This window comes from Macaca nemestrina, chromosome 10 (genome assembly GCF_043159975.1).
Source record: "Macaca nemestrina isolate mMacNem1 chromosome 10, mMacNem.hap1, whole genome shotgun sequence".
Lineage (NCBI taxonomy): Eukaryota > Metazoa > Chordata > Mammalia > Primates > Cercopithecidae > Macaca > Macaca nemestrina.
In genome coordinates, this window is record NC_092134.1 from 27,847,737 (window position 1) to 27,865,743 (window position 18,007).

Consider the following 18,007-nt stretch of genomic DNA (forward strand, 5'->3'; position numbering starts at 1 on the left):
ATTGATACTGTCTCCATTTTACAGGTTAAGAAACCAAGACGCAGAGAAGTTAAGTAAATTGCCCAAGTTACACAGCTAGTAAGTGGGAAAGCCAGAACATAAACTTCCTGCTATTATGAAGGCACTGCTGAATCCTGCAATCCATGAATATCTGTATCAAGGAAATGAGAGATGGATTACTCCTGCCAATGATAAAGGGGGAAAAACCAAGCTGCTATTAGAAGATGAGTCCACCAGGGGGAAGTAGATGCATGCATTATTTAGGCATGACGCTAGCCTGGGGAATTTATTTTTAAGATGTTAAAAGTTTAATCACCAATTTTACGCCAATGGTGAAGGAAGAAATTGATTCAAATTATTTTCCTATTACCTGAAAGTGTAGAGGATTAAAAATGACCACACACGTAAAATTGACAGGTAAACTGTCAAGTAAATGAAAGGGCTTCCCCCCAACACTCCGGAGATAAATGGTGGTTGTTCACTCCCACGAGCCTGACCCTGTGCTAGTGCTGAGGATCAGGAAGACAGGTGTGAAGTTCACTGAAGAGCAAGAGGCAAAGACCCACCACACCACTCCCCCACTCTCCACTCACCCTGATTTTGTGTTAAAAGGTGAACGAGATGGTCTGGACCAAAGAGGGTGCAGCCCAGTGCTGGCAACAGACAGCAAAAGCAGTCAGTGGGCTCAGTGCACATGTGAAGCAAATGAATGAAACTGAATTTGGAAAACAGAGTGACAAGTGTTATCTTGGGGTGGATATGCCACAAAGTATAGGAGCGCAGGAGAGAGAGGGAGCGGTCCTGCCTAGAGATGACATCAGAAACCAGCTTTTACAGATGCGGAACAGCTGGCCGAGCAGATGGAGGGAAGTGGAAAATAGTCCAGAAGAAATACTCTGGACAATGGTTTCGGAACATGGAAGGTCCTCGTGCCTTTGGAGAAAAATAAGAAAAAGGACTGACTGTGGAATGAGTCAGAAAGGAGAGATTAGCCCTCCCTGTTCACGCCACCCACCCTGCCCCCAAGTAAGAATACAGTCAAGACAGGCAGTAGAATAATCATTTTCTTTAGGGGAAGGGGGTTTATATACTTCTGATTACAAAAGTCTCATTTTAAACATTTTGGAAAAATACATAAGGAATTTGCATTTCATCACGAACAGAAAGCCAGTATTTCCTGTCTCTCTTATACACTATTTGTGTGTATATATGTACACGTGTATACATAGATACACACATTCATATATATCTGGGATAATTCTACACAAAATTTCATATCTTTGCTTTCTGAAATAGACAATGCACATTTTCCCATTAAATGACATATCCTTCAAAAGTATAATTTTGATGACTCTCTTGTATAGCTGATTCATGATTTTAAGCAGTCCTTTATTATTGGACACTATATGGCTTCCAACTCCCCTTTACTATAAGCAACTTTGGTGAACATTCCTTTTGTAAGTCTCTACATCTCATTATTTATTTATATATACATATATATACTTTTTTAGAGACAGGGTCACCCAGGCCGGAGTGCAGTGATGCGAGCATGGATCACTGCAGCCTTGACCTCGTGGGCTCAAGCAATCCTCCCACCTCAGCCTCCTGAGTAGCTGGAACTACAGATGAGAGCCACTACACCAGGCTACTTTTTGTATTTTTTTGTAGAGACCAGGTATTCCCGTGTTGCCCAGGCTGGTCTCAAATTCCTGGGCTCAAGTGATCCACCCGCCTCGGCCTCTCAAAGTGCTGGGATTACGGCATGAGCCAACTCACCTGGCCTTAAATGTTCTTGATCAAATTGCCAAACTGCTCTCTACAAAGGTTTTAGTAATTGAACCTTCCAAGCAAAGATGAGAGTGACCATTTGGCCACATTCATGCCAAGGCTGAGAATTATCACATTTCATATCTTGTCACTCAAAAAAATAATTAGGCATTTACTAGGTGGCAGGCTCTGGGCTGGGTGCTGAGATACAGCAGTGAGCAAGACACATAAGGAATTCCTGCTTTCTGGAGCTTCCACTCTTGTGCAGGAGGCTGTCAGTTAAAATAAGGGAAATCAGTAAAGTATGCAGCATGTTCATTGTAAGTGCTAATGAGAAAAATAAATCCATCAATGACAACTGGAAGTCCTGGGTGAAAGGGACATGAATTTTAGATAGGGTGGGCAGAGAAGGGCTTACTGGGGAGATATTTGAGTTAAGTCCTAAATAGGGAGATGGCGTGCAAATATCTGGAGGACAAGATTGCAGACATGAAGGATCGGCAAGCAAGTAGGTGTGAGATGAGAGCCTGGTTGACAAGTTCAAGGTAAAGCAAAATCAGTGTGGCTGGAGAAAGGGAGAGAGAAGAGTAATGTGCATAGGTGAGGTCAAAGGAGTAACCAAAATCAGAAGGGGAGGAGGAGATAGATGTGTTGTGGAGGACCTTGTGGACTTCAACTTTCCCTGAAGAGAAGGGGAGCACTGGAGGGTTTGACCTGGGATTAACAAGATCCCTCTGGCTGCTGTATCCAGAACAGTCTGTGGTGGGCTGAGGAACGAAGGAGGCTAGTGCCGTCATCTAGGATGGAGATGATGGTGGCAATGGAATAGATGTGATGGGGATGGTGAGAAGAGATTGAAATCTAGAGATGTGAAGGTGGCACATGCAACTACAGGATTTGCTGATTCAGGGATGGGGGAGCGCTAAGAAAGAGTCAGGGTGAGTCCCAGCTTTTTGCCCTGAGCAGCTGGGAGAATGATGTTGCTATTTATTAAGCTGGAGAAGTCTGCAAAGGAACAAAACAGAACAGGGGTGGAGAGTGGAGATCAAGACCTCAGATATGGGCTTATTAAATATGAGATATGGTTTAAGACATCCTAGTAGAGACACCAATGTGGGCGGCAGGCCACCCAGGTGCCGAGGCAAGAGACTGAAGCCCCAAGCTGTTCCAGTATAATAAAGAAAATACTTAAAATAAGAATAGTTATATTAGACATAGAATATAGACATGATTATGTATGAATATTATCAGTCATTAGTTTGTAGCATTACTCTTTATTCCAATATTATAATAATCTCTGCTCTACAATTGTAACCTAGGAAAAATCAGGCCATACAGAGATAGGAGCTGAAGGGACACGATGAGAAGTGACCAGAAGACAAGAGTGTGGGCCCCCTGTCATGCCCGGACAGGGCCACTAGAGGCTCCTTGGTCTAGCGGTAGCGCCAGTGCCTGGGAAGGCACCCGTTACTTAGCAGACCCGGAAAGGGAGTCTGCTCCACCACCTCTTGTGGAAGGCCTGACATCAGTCAAGCCTGCACGCAGCCATCCGGAGGCCTAAACATCTCCCTGTGATGCTATGCTTCAGCAGTCACGCTCCTGGTCCACTTTCACGTTCCGCCCTGTACACCTGGCTCTGCCTTCTAGATAGCAGTAGCAGGATTAGTGAAAGTATTAGTCTTTGATCTCTCCGAGAAATGCACAGAAGAAATAACGACGTAAGCTGTCCCCTCTCTCTCTCCGCCTTGGCTACCAAATAGGGAAGGGCCCCATGTCCAGTGGTCACGTGACTCGCGTGACCTTACCTATCACTGGAGATGACTCACACTCCCTACCCTGTCCCCTTGCCTTGTATACAATAAATAACAGCACAGACAGGCATTTGAGGCCACTACTGGCCTCCACATCCTGGTGGTAGTAGCCCCCAGGCCCAGCTGTCTTTTCTTCTCTGTCTTGTGTCTTTATTTCTACGATCTCTCATCTCCGCACACGAAGAGAAAAACCCCCAGGCCCAGTAGGGGCTGGTCCCTACACACCAAGTAGACTGTGGGATAGAGGACTGAAGCTTAGGGAGAGGTCAAGGCTGAGGGCACACAGGAATTAACAGCACATAGAATGGACAGAAAAGAGAATCTGTCCGAAGATGAAGGCTGTGGGCACACCTATGTTCAGAGGTTTGGATGCCAGAAGGAATCAGCGAAGGATACTGAGGACGAGCAGAGAGGCAAGAAAACAATCAGGAGAATGCAGTGACCCAGAAGCCAAGTGGAGAAGTCTCAGGGAGGCTGGAGGGATCAGGATTAACATGAAGACTAAGAATTGACCATTAGATTAGCAACAAGGAGGCCACTGGTTCCCATGAGAACCAGTCTTAGTGGAGTGAGAGGAGCAAAGACCTGACTGGAGTAGGTTCAAGAGAGAAAGTGGAGACAGTGGATTATAGACTAATCTTATTAGGAGCTCCGACGCCAAGGGAAGGAGAGAAAGGGGCACTTGGTCGAGAGAGGGTCATTTTTTTAGGACGGGAGAAATAAAATAATGTTTGTATGATGATGGAAATAATCCTGTAGAGGGGGAAGAACTGATTTGAGAATTGCTGGAGAATTGTTGGGGCAAAGTGCTTGGCTGAGTGCAAGAGGATGGGATGCAATATATACGTATAGGGGTGTTCACACCATGTCCCGAGTAATGACGGGAAAGAGAGAGAAGTGGTACCCATCGTGGGGGAAGCTCAATTGTTTCTACATTGTTTTGTTTTGCTGTTAGTGAGATAGGAAGCAAGGGTGAAAGCTGAGAGCGAGGATGAGAGGACGTGTTGGAGTTCTGAGGAAAAGCTAGAAGATATGAAATAGTCATCTAAGGAAAGAAAGAACGAATGGGCTCAGGAAATAGAGGGTGGTGCCCTGGCAGCCTTATGGACCCGCTGGAAGTCCCTGTCCGTGTGGTTGTCTATGCAGCCGTATCACCAGGGCACATGCATGCAGGGCTTCAAACAAGATTACAGTCAAGCAAGTCATTACAAGAAAAAGAGAGGGGGCAAGGGAGGGATGACACTGAGCGACCTTGGTGTTTAAGCTGAGGAAGGAGGAACAGGAAAAGCTAGCAGTGAAAACAGCAATAAGTGGCTCCCGAGGCCAAAAGATGTCTGGAGTGAGAGACGGAAAGAGAGGAGATCGCGGCCGGAGTGTGGGATCTTAGAAACTGCCCTTGAGAGAAGCTGTAGTTATAGATAACAAAGCTGGGTGTCAGGATGGGAGCAGATGTCAGGGGCTGGGTGCAGAACAAGTTCACTGGAGAAGAGAAAGGTCAAAGAGCTGGGAGGCCAGGGCACCGCATGGTTCCTGCACGTGGGTGTGGAAATCATCAAGGAATCATGTCGGTCACAGTGACCAAGAACAGAAGTCCTCATGGACCAGCAGCCCCTGCGGTCCAGCTGACAGCCACAGGACGGTGGTGGGCAGCTTCATTTGATGGGTGAAAACTGTCTCTCGTTTTTTATTCCCAATCATTTGACTTTAATGAGGCTCAATTCCCTCCTATGACTCATGGCCATTTATATTCCTTTTACAAACTGTCTTTTTGGTTCCTTTGTTAGTAATTCTCTTAGGCCCTTCATCTAAGAGCTCTTTACAAAGCACATTACCTCTTTGTCTGTGACAAACGTTCCCTTGTTTCCCAGCCATTTGCCTTTCATATGTTTCCAGACTTTATACATATACAAATATATAAAGTCTGGAAACTTTATATATACACATGTATACGTATACATATATAACATATGTATATATGTATACCTATATGTGTGTGTGTATATATATACACATACGCACACACACACAGATATTCTCATTTTTTTCCATCATCAGGTCTAGCAATATTTTACTTTATAAATTCAGCCACACGTGCCACTCACATAAATCTATTTCCCAATCTCAGGTCAGATAGAACCATTCACCAATATTTTCTTCAGTTTTACGGTTTTATCATTTATGTTATGTTCAAATCCACTCAATTATATTTATAGGATCGTAGGTGATATGTGGCATTTCTCCATGTAACTATTTCCAGCACCATTTAAAAAATAACTTTCTTTACATTCCAATATATGACATCATCATATGCAAAATTTATACTTAGAGTCTATGTATGTGTTTCCTCTTCTGTTCCATCCATTTATCTATTCCTGTCCCAGTCCTCCTGTGGCTATTGTGGGTATATCAAAGCTCTGATATCCAGTAAGGCATGTTCTGCTTGTCACCTCCACCCTCAACTGACATATTTTATGACTGTAACTGCACTAAAGCTCTTATATAGACAAGACAATAATTTGCTCCTAAAGGATACAACCTCTTTATATCACTCCCTCACAACAAATACCACCTTTAGGGAGGGAATTAGGAAGCTCAAGTTACAGATTTCATTCTTTGCTCCAAACAGAACCTACATCAGTTATAAAAATATACCTAAGCCAACAATTGTAACAGACCTAAATGGGAGAGGGTTTCTGTTAATAGGCTATCTGCCTAATACAAAATTAATATCCCCAGACTGTCTTCTCTGCCCCATTGGCTCCATTTCTATGGGAACCTGTGTTTGTGTATGATTATTCTACCCATTTGCTAAATATCTCATTCAGCTCTCTTTGCGTGTGCTTTCGAGGAAACCAGACTCTCCTGGTTTACTCTTTCTGCCTCTCTTTTTCTGGCTACTTCAGCACTGACACTTCTTCATCTTCCAGACTCTAAACACTGAGTGGCCAGGACTAGCCCTTCAAACTCTACTCTATCTACTCACTCTGCTGGAGGTCCCAGCAGCCCTATGGCTGCAAATATTCTTTACCTAATTGATAGCCAAATACACACCCACGCATGCACACCAAAAAAACGCATACCTCAGCTCTGACTTCTCTTCTGATATCTTGCCTTCCTAATCTATGCTTCCCCTTTGAAGTCAAAGATGCATCTCAAACTTAACATGTCCAGATCACCTGATTACCCCCCATACCTACTCCTCCCACAGTCTTCACCATCTCAGCAAATAGCAACCCTGTTCTCCTAGCGGTTCAGCCAAAATCTTTGGATTACTTCTTAATTCTTCTTCCACTCTTGCACCCCATAGCTAACACATCAACAAATTCTATCCACTCGATCTTCAAAATCTATCCAGAATCTGACCACTTCCAATACTGTCACCCTGTTCCAAAGTCTTGTCCTCCTTCCTATTCTAACAGCATCCTAAGTGATCCCCCTGCTCCCATTCTCACCTGACACCTGACACAGCAGCCAGGAACTTGGTTTGAGCTTAGATCACATGACTCCTCTGCTCCAAACCATTCAAGGGCTGATTTCCCAAGGTGAAAGTCACCCAGGAAATACACATGATGGTCTACAAGAGATCAGATCTTCCTCCAAATCCCCCTCCCAGCAGCCCTTTGACCTCTCCTATTACTCTCCCATTTGCAATCTTTGCCCAGCCACACTGAATTCTTGGCTCTTCTGCAAATAAGCCAGACACACTCTTGTACAAGACATTTTAACATGTCCTTCTTGGAACATCTTCTGCTGGATAGCTGCAGGGGTGGCTACTTCTCCTTCAGGTCTTTGCCTTCACAGGTCATCTTTCCAGTGAGTAATTCCCTGAGAGTTCGGTGTAAGATGAAAATTGTAACGCCCACCTTCCCAACTGGCCATTTCCTCTTCTCTGGTATAATTCTAACAATTACATATACATTATTTATTCACTTAATGTGCCTCCCCTCTGTAGAACACAACCCCAGGATGACAGGAACTTTTTTCTGATTTGTTCACTGCTGCATCTCAAATCCCTAAAACAATGCCAGGCATATAACAGATACTCAGGGAAAATTGTTGGTGAAAGAATCAATGAATAAATGAATTCTGCTAACCATCTTAGAATTAGAATTCATTTTATCCCATTGACTGAAAATTTCTGCAGTACGGAAAAGCCAAATAACTTTCCAAAGGCCCTAAAAATAATTCCAAAGACACTGCTGCTCTTAAGAGAGATGACACTGTAGATGCCCAAAAGGTCTGTGTCTGGGGAGAAAGTCACAAATTATTTCACTTTTACACAAATACAAGGCCTTTTCTTCATGGTGGGTCCCTGAGGCTTAAATATAAAAATAAAAAAGAATATACAAAGCCCCTGCCTTCTAAGGAGTCTGCAGTATTTTAATATTAACTATTATATAATTGAGTGCTACATTATCTAAGTGTTAGAGACTCCACTAATGGAGAAACAAATTTGTCTTTTTTTTTTTTTTTTTTTTTTGAGATGGAGTCTCACTCTGTCACCCAGGCTGGAGTGCAATGGCACAGTCTCAGCTTACTGCAACCCCCGCCTCCCGAGTTCAAGTGATTCTCCTGCCTCAGCCTCCCGAGTAGCTGGGACTACAGGCACATGCCACCACACCTGGCTAATTTTTGTATTTTTAGTAGAGACAGGGTTTCGCCATGTTAGCCAGGCTGGTCTCGAACTCCTGACCTCATGATATGCCCGCCTCAGCCTCCCAAAGTGCTGGGATTATAGCCATGAGCCATCGCACCCAGCCAGAAATTTGTCTTAATGGAATACTTCTGTGAAAAAAGACATAGGAAGCCAAGCATAATGGAGTACACCTGTGATCCCAGCTACTTGGGAAGCCGAGGTGGATGGATTGCTTGAAGTCAGGAGTTTGAGACCAGCCTGGCCAACATGGTGAAACCCCGTCTCTACTAAAAATAAAAATAAAAAAATTAGCTGGGCATAGTGGTGAACACCTGTAATCCTAGCTACTTGGGAAGCTGAGGTGGGAGGATTGCTTGAACCAGGGAGGTGGAGGTTGCAGTGAGCCGAGATCACGCCACTGCACTTCAGCCTGGGCAACAGAATAAGACTCTGTCTCAAAAAAAAAAAAAAAAAAAAGACACGGGAGAAATATGTGAAGCAACAGGATAACCCCAACATTGTCACAAACCTAAACTAAGCTGCTGGTGATTATACCTGGTGCTGGGATAGGCATGGCCCTGCCCTAATGGAATGTTCCTGACACATTCATTGCCTGGCTACATCTACCGGCCATGATGTACCTGAAAACTCCAAGTAGTTTGTATAATATTATAGATCAAATGGGAAAGCTTCACCTTCATAAAACACAGAAAGTACTGCAAGTACTTATCATGGCTACTACAGAGACAGACCCACAAACCAGGCACCGGAGGGGAAACTAAGACCAGTCAGGACGGCCCTTAAGCACCTGAGCTCCATGACAGCTTCATTCCCCAGTGGCTTCCCACAGGCTTCAGTTCAAAGGTAACCCTCCAGGCTCCACGCGAGCTCACCTTGCCTGCCTCTCCCATCCCATTACCATCACCTCCCACCCAGCCAGGCTCAACTCCTAGCAGTTCCCAGGTTATGCAAGGGCGTTCCAGGGGTGTCTGCACCTGCGGCTCTCAGCCTGAAGCTGCTTTCTTCCTTGACCTATGCTGGCAAACTCACACCCTCCCTATGGCTCTGCACCAGGGACTGCCCTCTGGGAAGTCTTCCTTCGTCCACCATTCTGACTTAGGTGTCCTGCTCTGTGGTCCCAAAGTAATCTACACCAGCCCTAGCCACTGCTCTAGATGTTCCTTACAGGCTACCCAAGGTATCCACCACTCATCTGAAGAGCCTTGAGTGCATGGATTGGGTCTTTCAGCTGTACCCCAGTAACCATTGCCCATCAGGCGCACAGCAAGAACTCAACTGGTGATGGTTGGGAAACAACTGAAAATCAGAATTAGGTACTGGGACATAACCTATGAAAAGCACCTCATCCTTCTGTACTGCTTGACTTGATCAGTTGCATTAAGAATATGTAAATAAGTAAATAAAATGCAAACTATCTTCCTGGGAATGAGTTCCTTACTTAACTTTTCCACACCAGAAATTCTTCCCACTCTTGGGCATGGATACAGTACAGATACACTAGCTCCCATTTGCAAGACTACACCTGTTTTCTCTCCCTCTTCAAACTCTTAACAATTCAAAAAACCAGAAAGGCAACTCCCCATTGTATTAACTTAGTGCCTTCTAGCATGTTGCCTCTCTCCCCGGAGCCTAGTCCAGATCACTTACCAACAGGCCAGCATTCTTCAATAGCACCCCAGAAGTCAGCCGCGCTTGTCAAAACCAGAGTTTTCCACATTCCAGAGTTCCAAGCAGTTTCTCCGAAACTAAATTACAGCTGTCTTCTTTAACTGAGTCTAGCAATGAGTGCCTTGCAGTTTAGAAGGTTTAAGAAAACCTTTTTTATTCAATCTTATTAATCAGAAAATCTCAAAATCTTCATTGTATTTTTCAATAATAATCTTGCAAAGAAACCATATGCTGTTTGAAAAGGCATTAACTCTAAATTTCAGGCATTTTTAAGGCTTTATCCATCTCACTTTTCTTCTGAAATGTTTTAATGTTATTTATTCTTCTCTGAGTTATTCACTCAAGTTTCTTGCAGTACTTAATAAAAATTATAGTCATTAGCTTTAAGATATAGGTTAAGTGGGTGGCAAGTGAGAATCACAAGGTTCTAAATTTAAAGAATGTCTAGTTGAAGGAAAATGCCAAGACTTATCACAATATGGAAATTACTATTCAGTTATGATGAAATGTGATGAAGTTTTAGGAATGTGTTTTAAACAAACTTTTGAATTGGATTTTTATTTTAGAGGCCTGCTTGTTACTAAAAATCAACCAAAGGTGGAGCAGGTGGAGGTCGCGGGGGAGGATGGGGCATGTCAGAACCAACCTGAAAAAGCTCCCAGAGGCCAAAGCTGGAACAATTTGAGCAACAAAATAGCAAGAGTATTGGATTATAAACTAAAGGAGAAAATAAATATCCAAAAGCCCATACTGATGCAAATGAATTACTGAATAAGTAAGTAAAGGGGGGGAAAAGGGACAAATGTTCCTTAGAGAATAATTCCAAATAACACAGGTAGAGGAACGAGGGAAATAGAAAGTCACATTTTTATGCCACATAACAGATGCTGCCGACAAGACCCAAGGATGAACCTGAAAATTAGTGGCCAAAACTCTAAGGAGAAACAGGGTATTTGCAGGGTCTCAAACTATCTTCTCCAAATGACTTATTAATTACCACAGTGCCTTTAAAAGAGTCCAAAAATTCCTTGATACTCTTTTCTCCAGGCGGTGAAGCTTAATTCCCCTGTCCTTGAGTGTGGTCTCAACTTAGTGGTTCACTTATCACTTATAAGGAACAGGGGATGAAAATGGAAAACTAGAGGCCAGGTGTGGTGGCTCACGCCTGTAATCCCAGCACTTTGGGAGGCCAAGGCAGGAGGACTGCTTGAGGCCAGGAGTTCAAGAATAGCCTGGGCAACAGAGAGAAACCCCACCTCTACAAAAAAAAAAAAAAAAAAAATTTAATTAGCTGGGCATGGTGGCATGCACCTCTAGTCCCAGCTACTCAGAAGGCTGAGGTCAGAGGATTGCCTGAGTCAAGGAGTTTGAGGCTGTAGTGAGCTGTGATCGTGCCACTGCACTCCAGCCTGTGCAACACAGCAAGCCCATCTCCAAAATTAAAAAAAAAAAAAGAAAGAAAAAAACTTGAAACTTTATCAAAGAGAAAGCTGCCAGATGTCACCTAGTCAAGTGACGAAGGCTAATAACAGCAGTAATAAGTCATGTTGAGATCATGATATATAATGATATGATCCAATGAGGGGGCCACTTTACCTCTGTGGTCCTCTTCCCAACAATCTTTGTTCCAGAGACAGGGTCTTGTTCTGTGGCCCAGGATGGAGTGCAGTGGTGCAATCATAGCTCACTGTAGCCTCAAACTCCTGGGCTCATGCAATCCTCCCACCTCAGCCTCCAGAGTAGCTGGGACTGTAGGTGTGTGCCACCACACCTGGCTAATACCTCTTCCTAAAAATCTACAACCCCAGTCCAATCATAAGAGAACAGACAAACTCAAATTAAATGCACTACAAAATATCTAATCAGCAGGCTAAAAAAGTGGCAAGGTCAGGAAAAACAAGGAAAGATGAAGAAAATACCAGGAAGGGGAGACTAAGGAGACAAATGGAGAATAAGGAGACAGGATGATCAAGTGCAACAGAATGCAATGGAATCTTGGATTTGATCCTGAAACAAACGAAAAGGACATTAGTAGAAAAACTGATGGAATCCAATTAAAGGCTGTAGTTTACCATGTTGTACCTATGTTTAATTTCTTCTGACAAAGGTACTGTGGTCATGTAAGATTAGCATTAGAAGTAGCTGGGTTAAGCGCATACAGGAACTCTTCGTATAATCTTTACGTGCTTCTATGAATCTAAGATTATTTCAAAATTAAAAGTTTTTTAAAAGTCAATATGGCTAGGTGCAGTGATCACACCTATAATCCCGGCACTCTGGGAGGCCGAGGCAGGTGAATCACCTGAGGTCAGGAGTTCAAGACCAGCCTGGCCAACATGGTGAAACCCTGTGCCTACTAAAAATACAAAAAATTAGCCGGGCGTGGTGGTGCACACCTGTAGTCCCAGCTACTTGGGAGGCTAAGGCAGGAGAATCGCTTGAACCCAGGAGGCAGAGGTTGCAGACAGCCGAGATCACACCATGGCACTCCAGCCTGGGCAACAGAGCAAGCCTCCATCTAAAAAAAAAAAAAAAAAAAAAGTCAATCTATCTGTTATCCCTAATATGTCAAACTGCTGATATTCCACCTAAATACCATTATGGACTTACAAACATGAGACAGGAATGTGTGTATCAGGATAATTTCTTACTAATTCTTAGCTTTGATATTTTTTATCAATTTGATGTCCCTGTGGTTGTCATATAGACCAAATATATAAGATAATGTCTTTCTTCCTGTGAAAAACTTGGTTTTTCATAGTAATCTGTTTATACATTATTATCCTTATATATTTATATAATGTATCTCTACATCACAATGCCATGTATGACTTCTAAGTGTTCTTTGAAAAATAATTAAGTAATGTAAGTGAAGAGGGATAAAAATGTTTTAATTGTTGAAATACATTGGGAAATTGAGTAATTTACATTGTAGTACTACGTAGATACACAAATCATTATCAAATTAATTTCCAGATATCCCACTAACCGTCCATCACCAAGTCCTTCAAAACAGCTAGAGAACTAATAATGAAGAGACACCGTGACATAGAATGAGCAACGCAATGGCTATGAAGTATTTGTAGTTGCACATGCCTTTCATGAAAGAAAATAAAAATGTAATCAAAATGTGCATATGGCATGCAAATTTGAGTTTATTTTTAAATATTGCAATGAAATACACATTGTTCCTAAAAAGGAAATTCTGACATTTAAATGAAATTTGAAAACCAAATAGTAAAAAACAGAAAGAGATAGTTGTAAGAATCCATTTACCAATTTTACAGCTAAAAATTAAAGTGAAGTAGAAATAGCGAAAGATAAGAGACAAATATATTATTTTAGGTCATTCATTTATAGTGCCTTATCATCTTAAGTTATAAATAGAATAAGGATTTTGTTATATAAAAACTATCAAAAAGTATCAGTGAAAAGACATGACCTCCATGAAATGTGTTGAGTGGCCACGGTGGAAATGTCAAAATGCAGCAGCCCTGGCTAGGCAACAGCAGCCTCCATGACAGTTTGTTAACCTGTCTTTCGTAGGGGGCCACAGAAAGTTCCATAAAGTGTACTGTTTAACCAATTCCCTTCTATTACCACAACAATATGTACCCAGGGTTTTATGTATACACTTAAGATTTGGGGGAATGCAAGAGGGAAGGGTGACTGCTTAGAATTTCCTTGGAAATGTCTGTGCACATTACAATGTCCCACGGAGCCAAATTCCTTCCAAATTGATGAGCATGCTAAGGAGACAACAGAAGAGGAGAAAAGAGTGAGCAAACGGGTACAACTTAGGTTAAAAAATATATTAGCCTTAAGCCTACAAGTTATTTACTGACTTTCTTTTAAGTAAAGCACCTATTTAATATCCACCCAATATTAATTTAAGACTTATGTGGCCAGTGTAGAGCTAAGCACTGATGATAATTATATAAAGAAGCAAAGTTGGGTAGGAAAAGAGACTTACAAACTTACAATTAAAATACATCTTGATAAGCAATGCCCAAACCTAGCTGCATTATATTAACATCATCTGAATTAAAAATAGAGACTGTTCGGCCACAATTCCATCCCTTCCCTACTTGGTCCGAACCTCCTGGGAGAGCCTAGCCCTCCACATTACACGGCGCTCCCCGACGGGATTCTGATGCAGCCAGGCCACCCACTGTCACCTGAGAAGCATCACTTAAGCCCCTCTGTGCTGGAAGTACTCTGCACATCTAAGTGGGTATAACTTTCACCCTAGGGTCATCTGCACAAGAAACTACACATGTGCATCCTGACATAAGTAACGTTTTTTTTCTTTTCTTTTTTTTTTTTGAGACGGAGTCTCGCTCTGTCGCCCAGGCTGGAGTCACCCAAGCTCCGCCTCCTGGGTTTACGCCATTCTCCTGCCTCAGCCTCCCAAGTAGCTGGGACTACAGACGCCCGCCACCTGGCCCAGCTAGTTTTTTGTATTTTTTAGTAGAGATGGGGTTTCACCGTGTTAGCCAGGATGGTCTCGATCTCCTGACCTCGTGATCTGCCCGTCTCGGCCTCCCAAAGTGCTGGGATTACAGGCTTGAGCCACCGTGCCCGGCCATAAGTAACTTTAAGAGATTCTGAAATCATTCCTCAATTTGTTTCAAAATCAACCAAACCAAATCAACTTTGATCACTGAGTGCATTTAGTTCAGAGAGAGTCCACATGTTAGGTAAAAAACAAACAAACAACAACAACAACAAAAGTGTCTCCAATTCTCTCCATGAAACATCTCTTTTCTGAAGTCTTCTCATCGGGGTTTCTGCCCAACAACTAAGGCCTAGAAAGCCATGAGTTCAGGCATGTCACAGATAAGGACCACAATGGATGCTTAGCATCTAAGGAAAATGGGTAGCTTATCAACTTAGAAAACTTTTCAGATAATACAAAGGAGGCTACAGAAAGACCAGGATCAAACTAATTGTTTAGAGACAGAGTTAAACACCACATTTCCTCACTCATAAGTGGGAGTTGAACAATGAGAACACACAGGGAGGGGAACATCACACACCTGGGCCTGTTGGGGGTGGGGGACAAGGGGAGGGACAGCATTAGGACAAACACCTAATGCATGCAGGGCTTACTAGATGACAGGTTGATAGGTACAGCAAACCACCACAGTACATGTATACCTATGTAACAAGCCTGCACGTTCAGCACATGTATCCCAGAACTTGAAGTAAAATAAAAATAAAAAATAAGTAAATAAATAAAATGTAAGGGTAATAGAAAAAAAAAAAAAGGAAGAGTTAAAGAACGGGGAAAATTGAGATAAGAGAGGGGTGGCAATAAAATACTATATATTTACAGCCATGAACAGGAAGAAATGTTTTAGCTAGCTGCCTAAAGTGATATGAGCTTGCTCACCAGGATTATTGCTGAAGTGTTACCAGCGAACTTCAGATCCACCCACGAGGGTGAGCAATCATCGTGTCTAACACTCCCATGAGAAAACTGTGGTTGAGACAAGCTGAGGGAAGTTAAGGGACTCATCTTAGGTCTGTGTTGGTAGCAGAGCTGCCCAGTCTCCTCATAGCTATCTAGGCAGCACCTCTTTCCTCTCTATTCCCTTGCTTTTTGAAACACATTCTGTTTCCAGGAGGGTAAACAGCAGTATATTCTTGGTTTCGACTTACCTTTTCTATTTGATACAAATAATAAAAGTACTTCTGCACAGGAGAAAACTAGCAGGGAACTCAGAAATCTATACGGAGGGCTAGAACTATGTTAAAAATACTAGAAATAGAAACTCTCCAGTGACTTCCCAAAAAGAAACCGAACACCCTGTGTTCATGGGTACGAGGGGATAAACCTCCATAATGTTGCCTTGATGAGAAAATCTTCAAAGATGTAGCTACCCAAAGATTGTTCTAAGTTCTTGTCAGGAAGAAACGGGTTAGTTTCTATATCTCCTTTCTCTAGCAGGAAAGCTTGTTTGTCTCCACCTGTGAAATTAGTCTGTAATCCCACCTCATCCCAAATAGCAAATCTAGTACTGGCCCTGGGCGAGAAGTTGGTTCAGTATCAAATCAGTCTTGCTTTTGGTCTGCCAATGGTTAGACTTTGGTTATTAAAAAAATTAATAGTATGGTGGTGATGACAATGATGATAGCAGACGCTACCATTTATTTCATATTTAATCCGATCAACAACTCTTCAGTTTAAGTATTGGCTCCATTTTTCAGATAAAAAAACTGAGGTCATAAAGGGGAAGGAACTTGCCCAGTTAGTCAATGAGAGCCTGAATTCAAAACCAAGGCTGCCTGACTTCCAGAAGAGAATGGGCTATCTCAGGAGATAGGACATTCCTAATCACTGGAGGCTTCAAAAGAGGTTGCGTGTCATTCAGCAAGAGTGAAATACAGTGGGGAGCCCAGCATGGAATGTGTTGTTGGACCCTTGTTGGACCCAGTGAACGAAGATTCTTTGTCTGTATGGAAATGCTGCTCCACGTCTTTTAGAGACTGGTATGCAGGGCAGTTAATAAATGAAAGCTATTTTTCTCTTGTCCTTATTCTTGTTTGTCTTATTTTAATTCCAACTCCTAGCTCTTCGTCGTCTCCATACTGAATGTGTTTTGTAAAACCAATCTGTTAACTTATACTCTGATTCTTACTATTCCTTCCTGCATAATTACATCTCTGTTCAGTTAGATTAGAATCAGTATTAAGTGTTTGGGACTTAATTGATCGATTGCCCATCTCTACTGGAGTTTTGGTACTGACACATCTCCTCTCTGTGTATTAACCACTGGCTAATACCACTTAAAATCGATTCTAATCTAATTCCCAGTTCTAGCCTCTCTGGTCTCTCCCTGCCATTTCTCAAGTCCTAGGCCCTCAAAGATTTTTGCAGTGAAGAAGGGTGAGATCTGAACGTTTTAGGTAGACACTTAGCTTGCTCTTACTAAATAAATTAAGTTTCATTTTTAACAAAATGAAATGGAAAAAAAGTAGATGAAAGAAAATTGATCTGATTATTCACCTCTTTGCAATAAAACACACTCAATTCTATAGGATGAAACCCCTTCTTTAAATTGTGAGGTTCAGTTCAGGATTTCTTAGAAAGATAGAGCAAATAATATCTACAGTCCATTCATCAACAAGTCTAAATATATAGAATTATTTAGAAAAATACACACTACCTCTTGATTCTTGAGTCATGATGTTATTTTCTTCTAATCTTAAAGAGAAAATTAAGAAAAGTTGAATGTTCAGATTATAAATAACATATTCTAATTTTCTATAGAACTGTAAACAGTAATGACATATAAGTATTTGCTAGTCTAAATCACAAAGTATGGGAAGAACAATGAGGAACAAATATAGTATGTTAAAAATAATGTAATATAGCCTTGAGTATAAAGCGAACATATTAATAGTCATTTAAAACTATATATCAGACAATACCTTGTACAGTGGTTTTGTAAATCAGCGTTGTTTACCATAAGCCTCACTTAAAAACTGCCTTGAGCAAGAAGCTATCTATCAATCAAAAGGTGCCTATCAAAAGGACTTCATTGGCCCCATAATTGCTATCTATTAAAACTCAGAAAATGGAGCCTCATTTCATTTAATTATGCAATAGGCAATTACTTTTCCTTTAAACAGCAGATTGCTTATCAGTCAATCATCTTATATTACAGAAATTTACCTTTCTGTTCTATGAAAATGCCATAAACTTACATAAATATTAGCTTTCATTTTCACACTGATCATCACTAAAATTAACAAGAAATTAAAAATATGGAGCATAACCACAAATAAAAGCTAAATTATGCTCTGGAATTCTTCTTACCATGTGGGTAGCCATTTCAACCAATGACTGCAATGAACAGACAGTACTTATACATGGTTCACTATGGCCAATACATAGATTGAGTCAAGCAAGCCGAAATACAAATTTCATGCTTTTTCATAAAACACAAAAATAAATAAGAACGGAAAATCAGTAGCACATGATTTCACTTACTTTTCCGAACTGTCTTTGTTTGACTGGACACCATATTGACAGCTTCAGATGGTAGGCCAACATATACTCCTCCATAGTTTCTTGATAAAAAGAAATCAAACCAAT

The 18,007-nt window shown here is 41.8% G+C and overlaps 1 protein-coding gene across 2 annotated transcripts in view; it reads right to left on the reverse strand.

The window, feature by feature from the left end:
- Positions 1-13,555: 13,555 nt before the first annotated feature.
- The window catches only part of C10H12orf75 (chromosome 10 C12orf75 homolog), a 41,366-nt gene continuing 36,914 nt past the window's right edge, over positions 13,556-18,007 (reverse strand). The window contains exons 4-6 of one of the 2 annotated variants that reach the window (XM_011768986.2): positions 17,903-17,982; positions 17,076-17,113; positions 13,556-13,652 (exon numbers count right to left, since the gene is read on the reverse strand). In XM_011768986.2, coding sequence (XP_011767288.1) covers positions 17,109-17,113; positions 17,903-17,982 — 85 coding nt within the window. In that variant the 3' untranslated portion in view covers positions 13,556-13,652; positions 17,076-17,108. Of the gene's footprint in view, positions 13,653-17,072; positions 17,114-17,902; positions 17,983-18,007 lie in introns of both variants that reach the window. The other variant, XM_071071199.1, reaches the window with a different exon arrangement.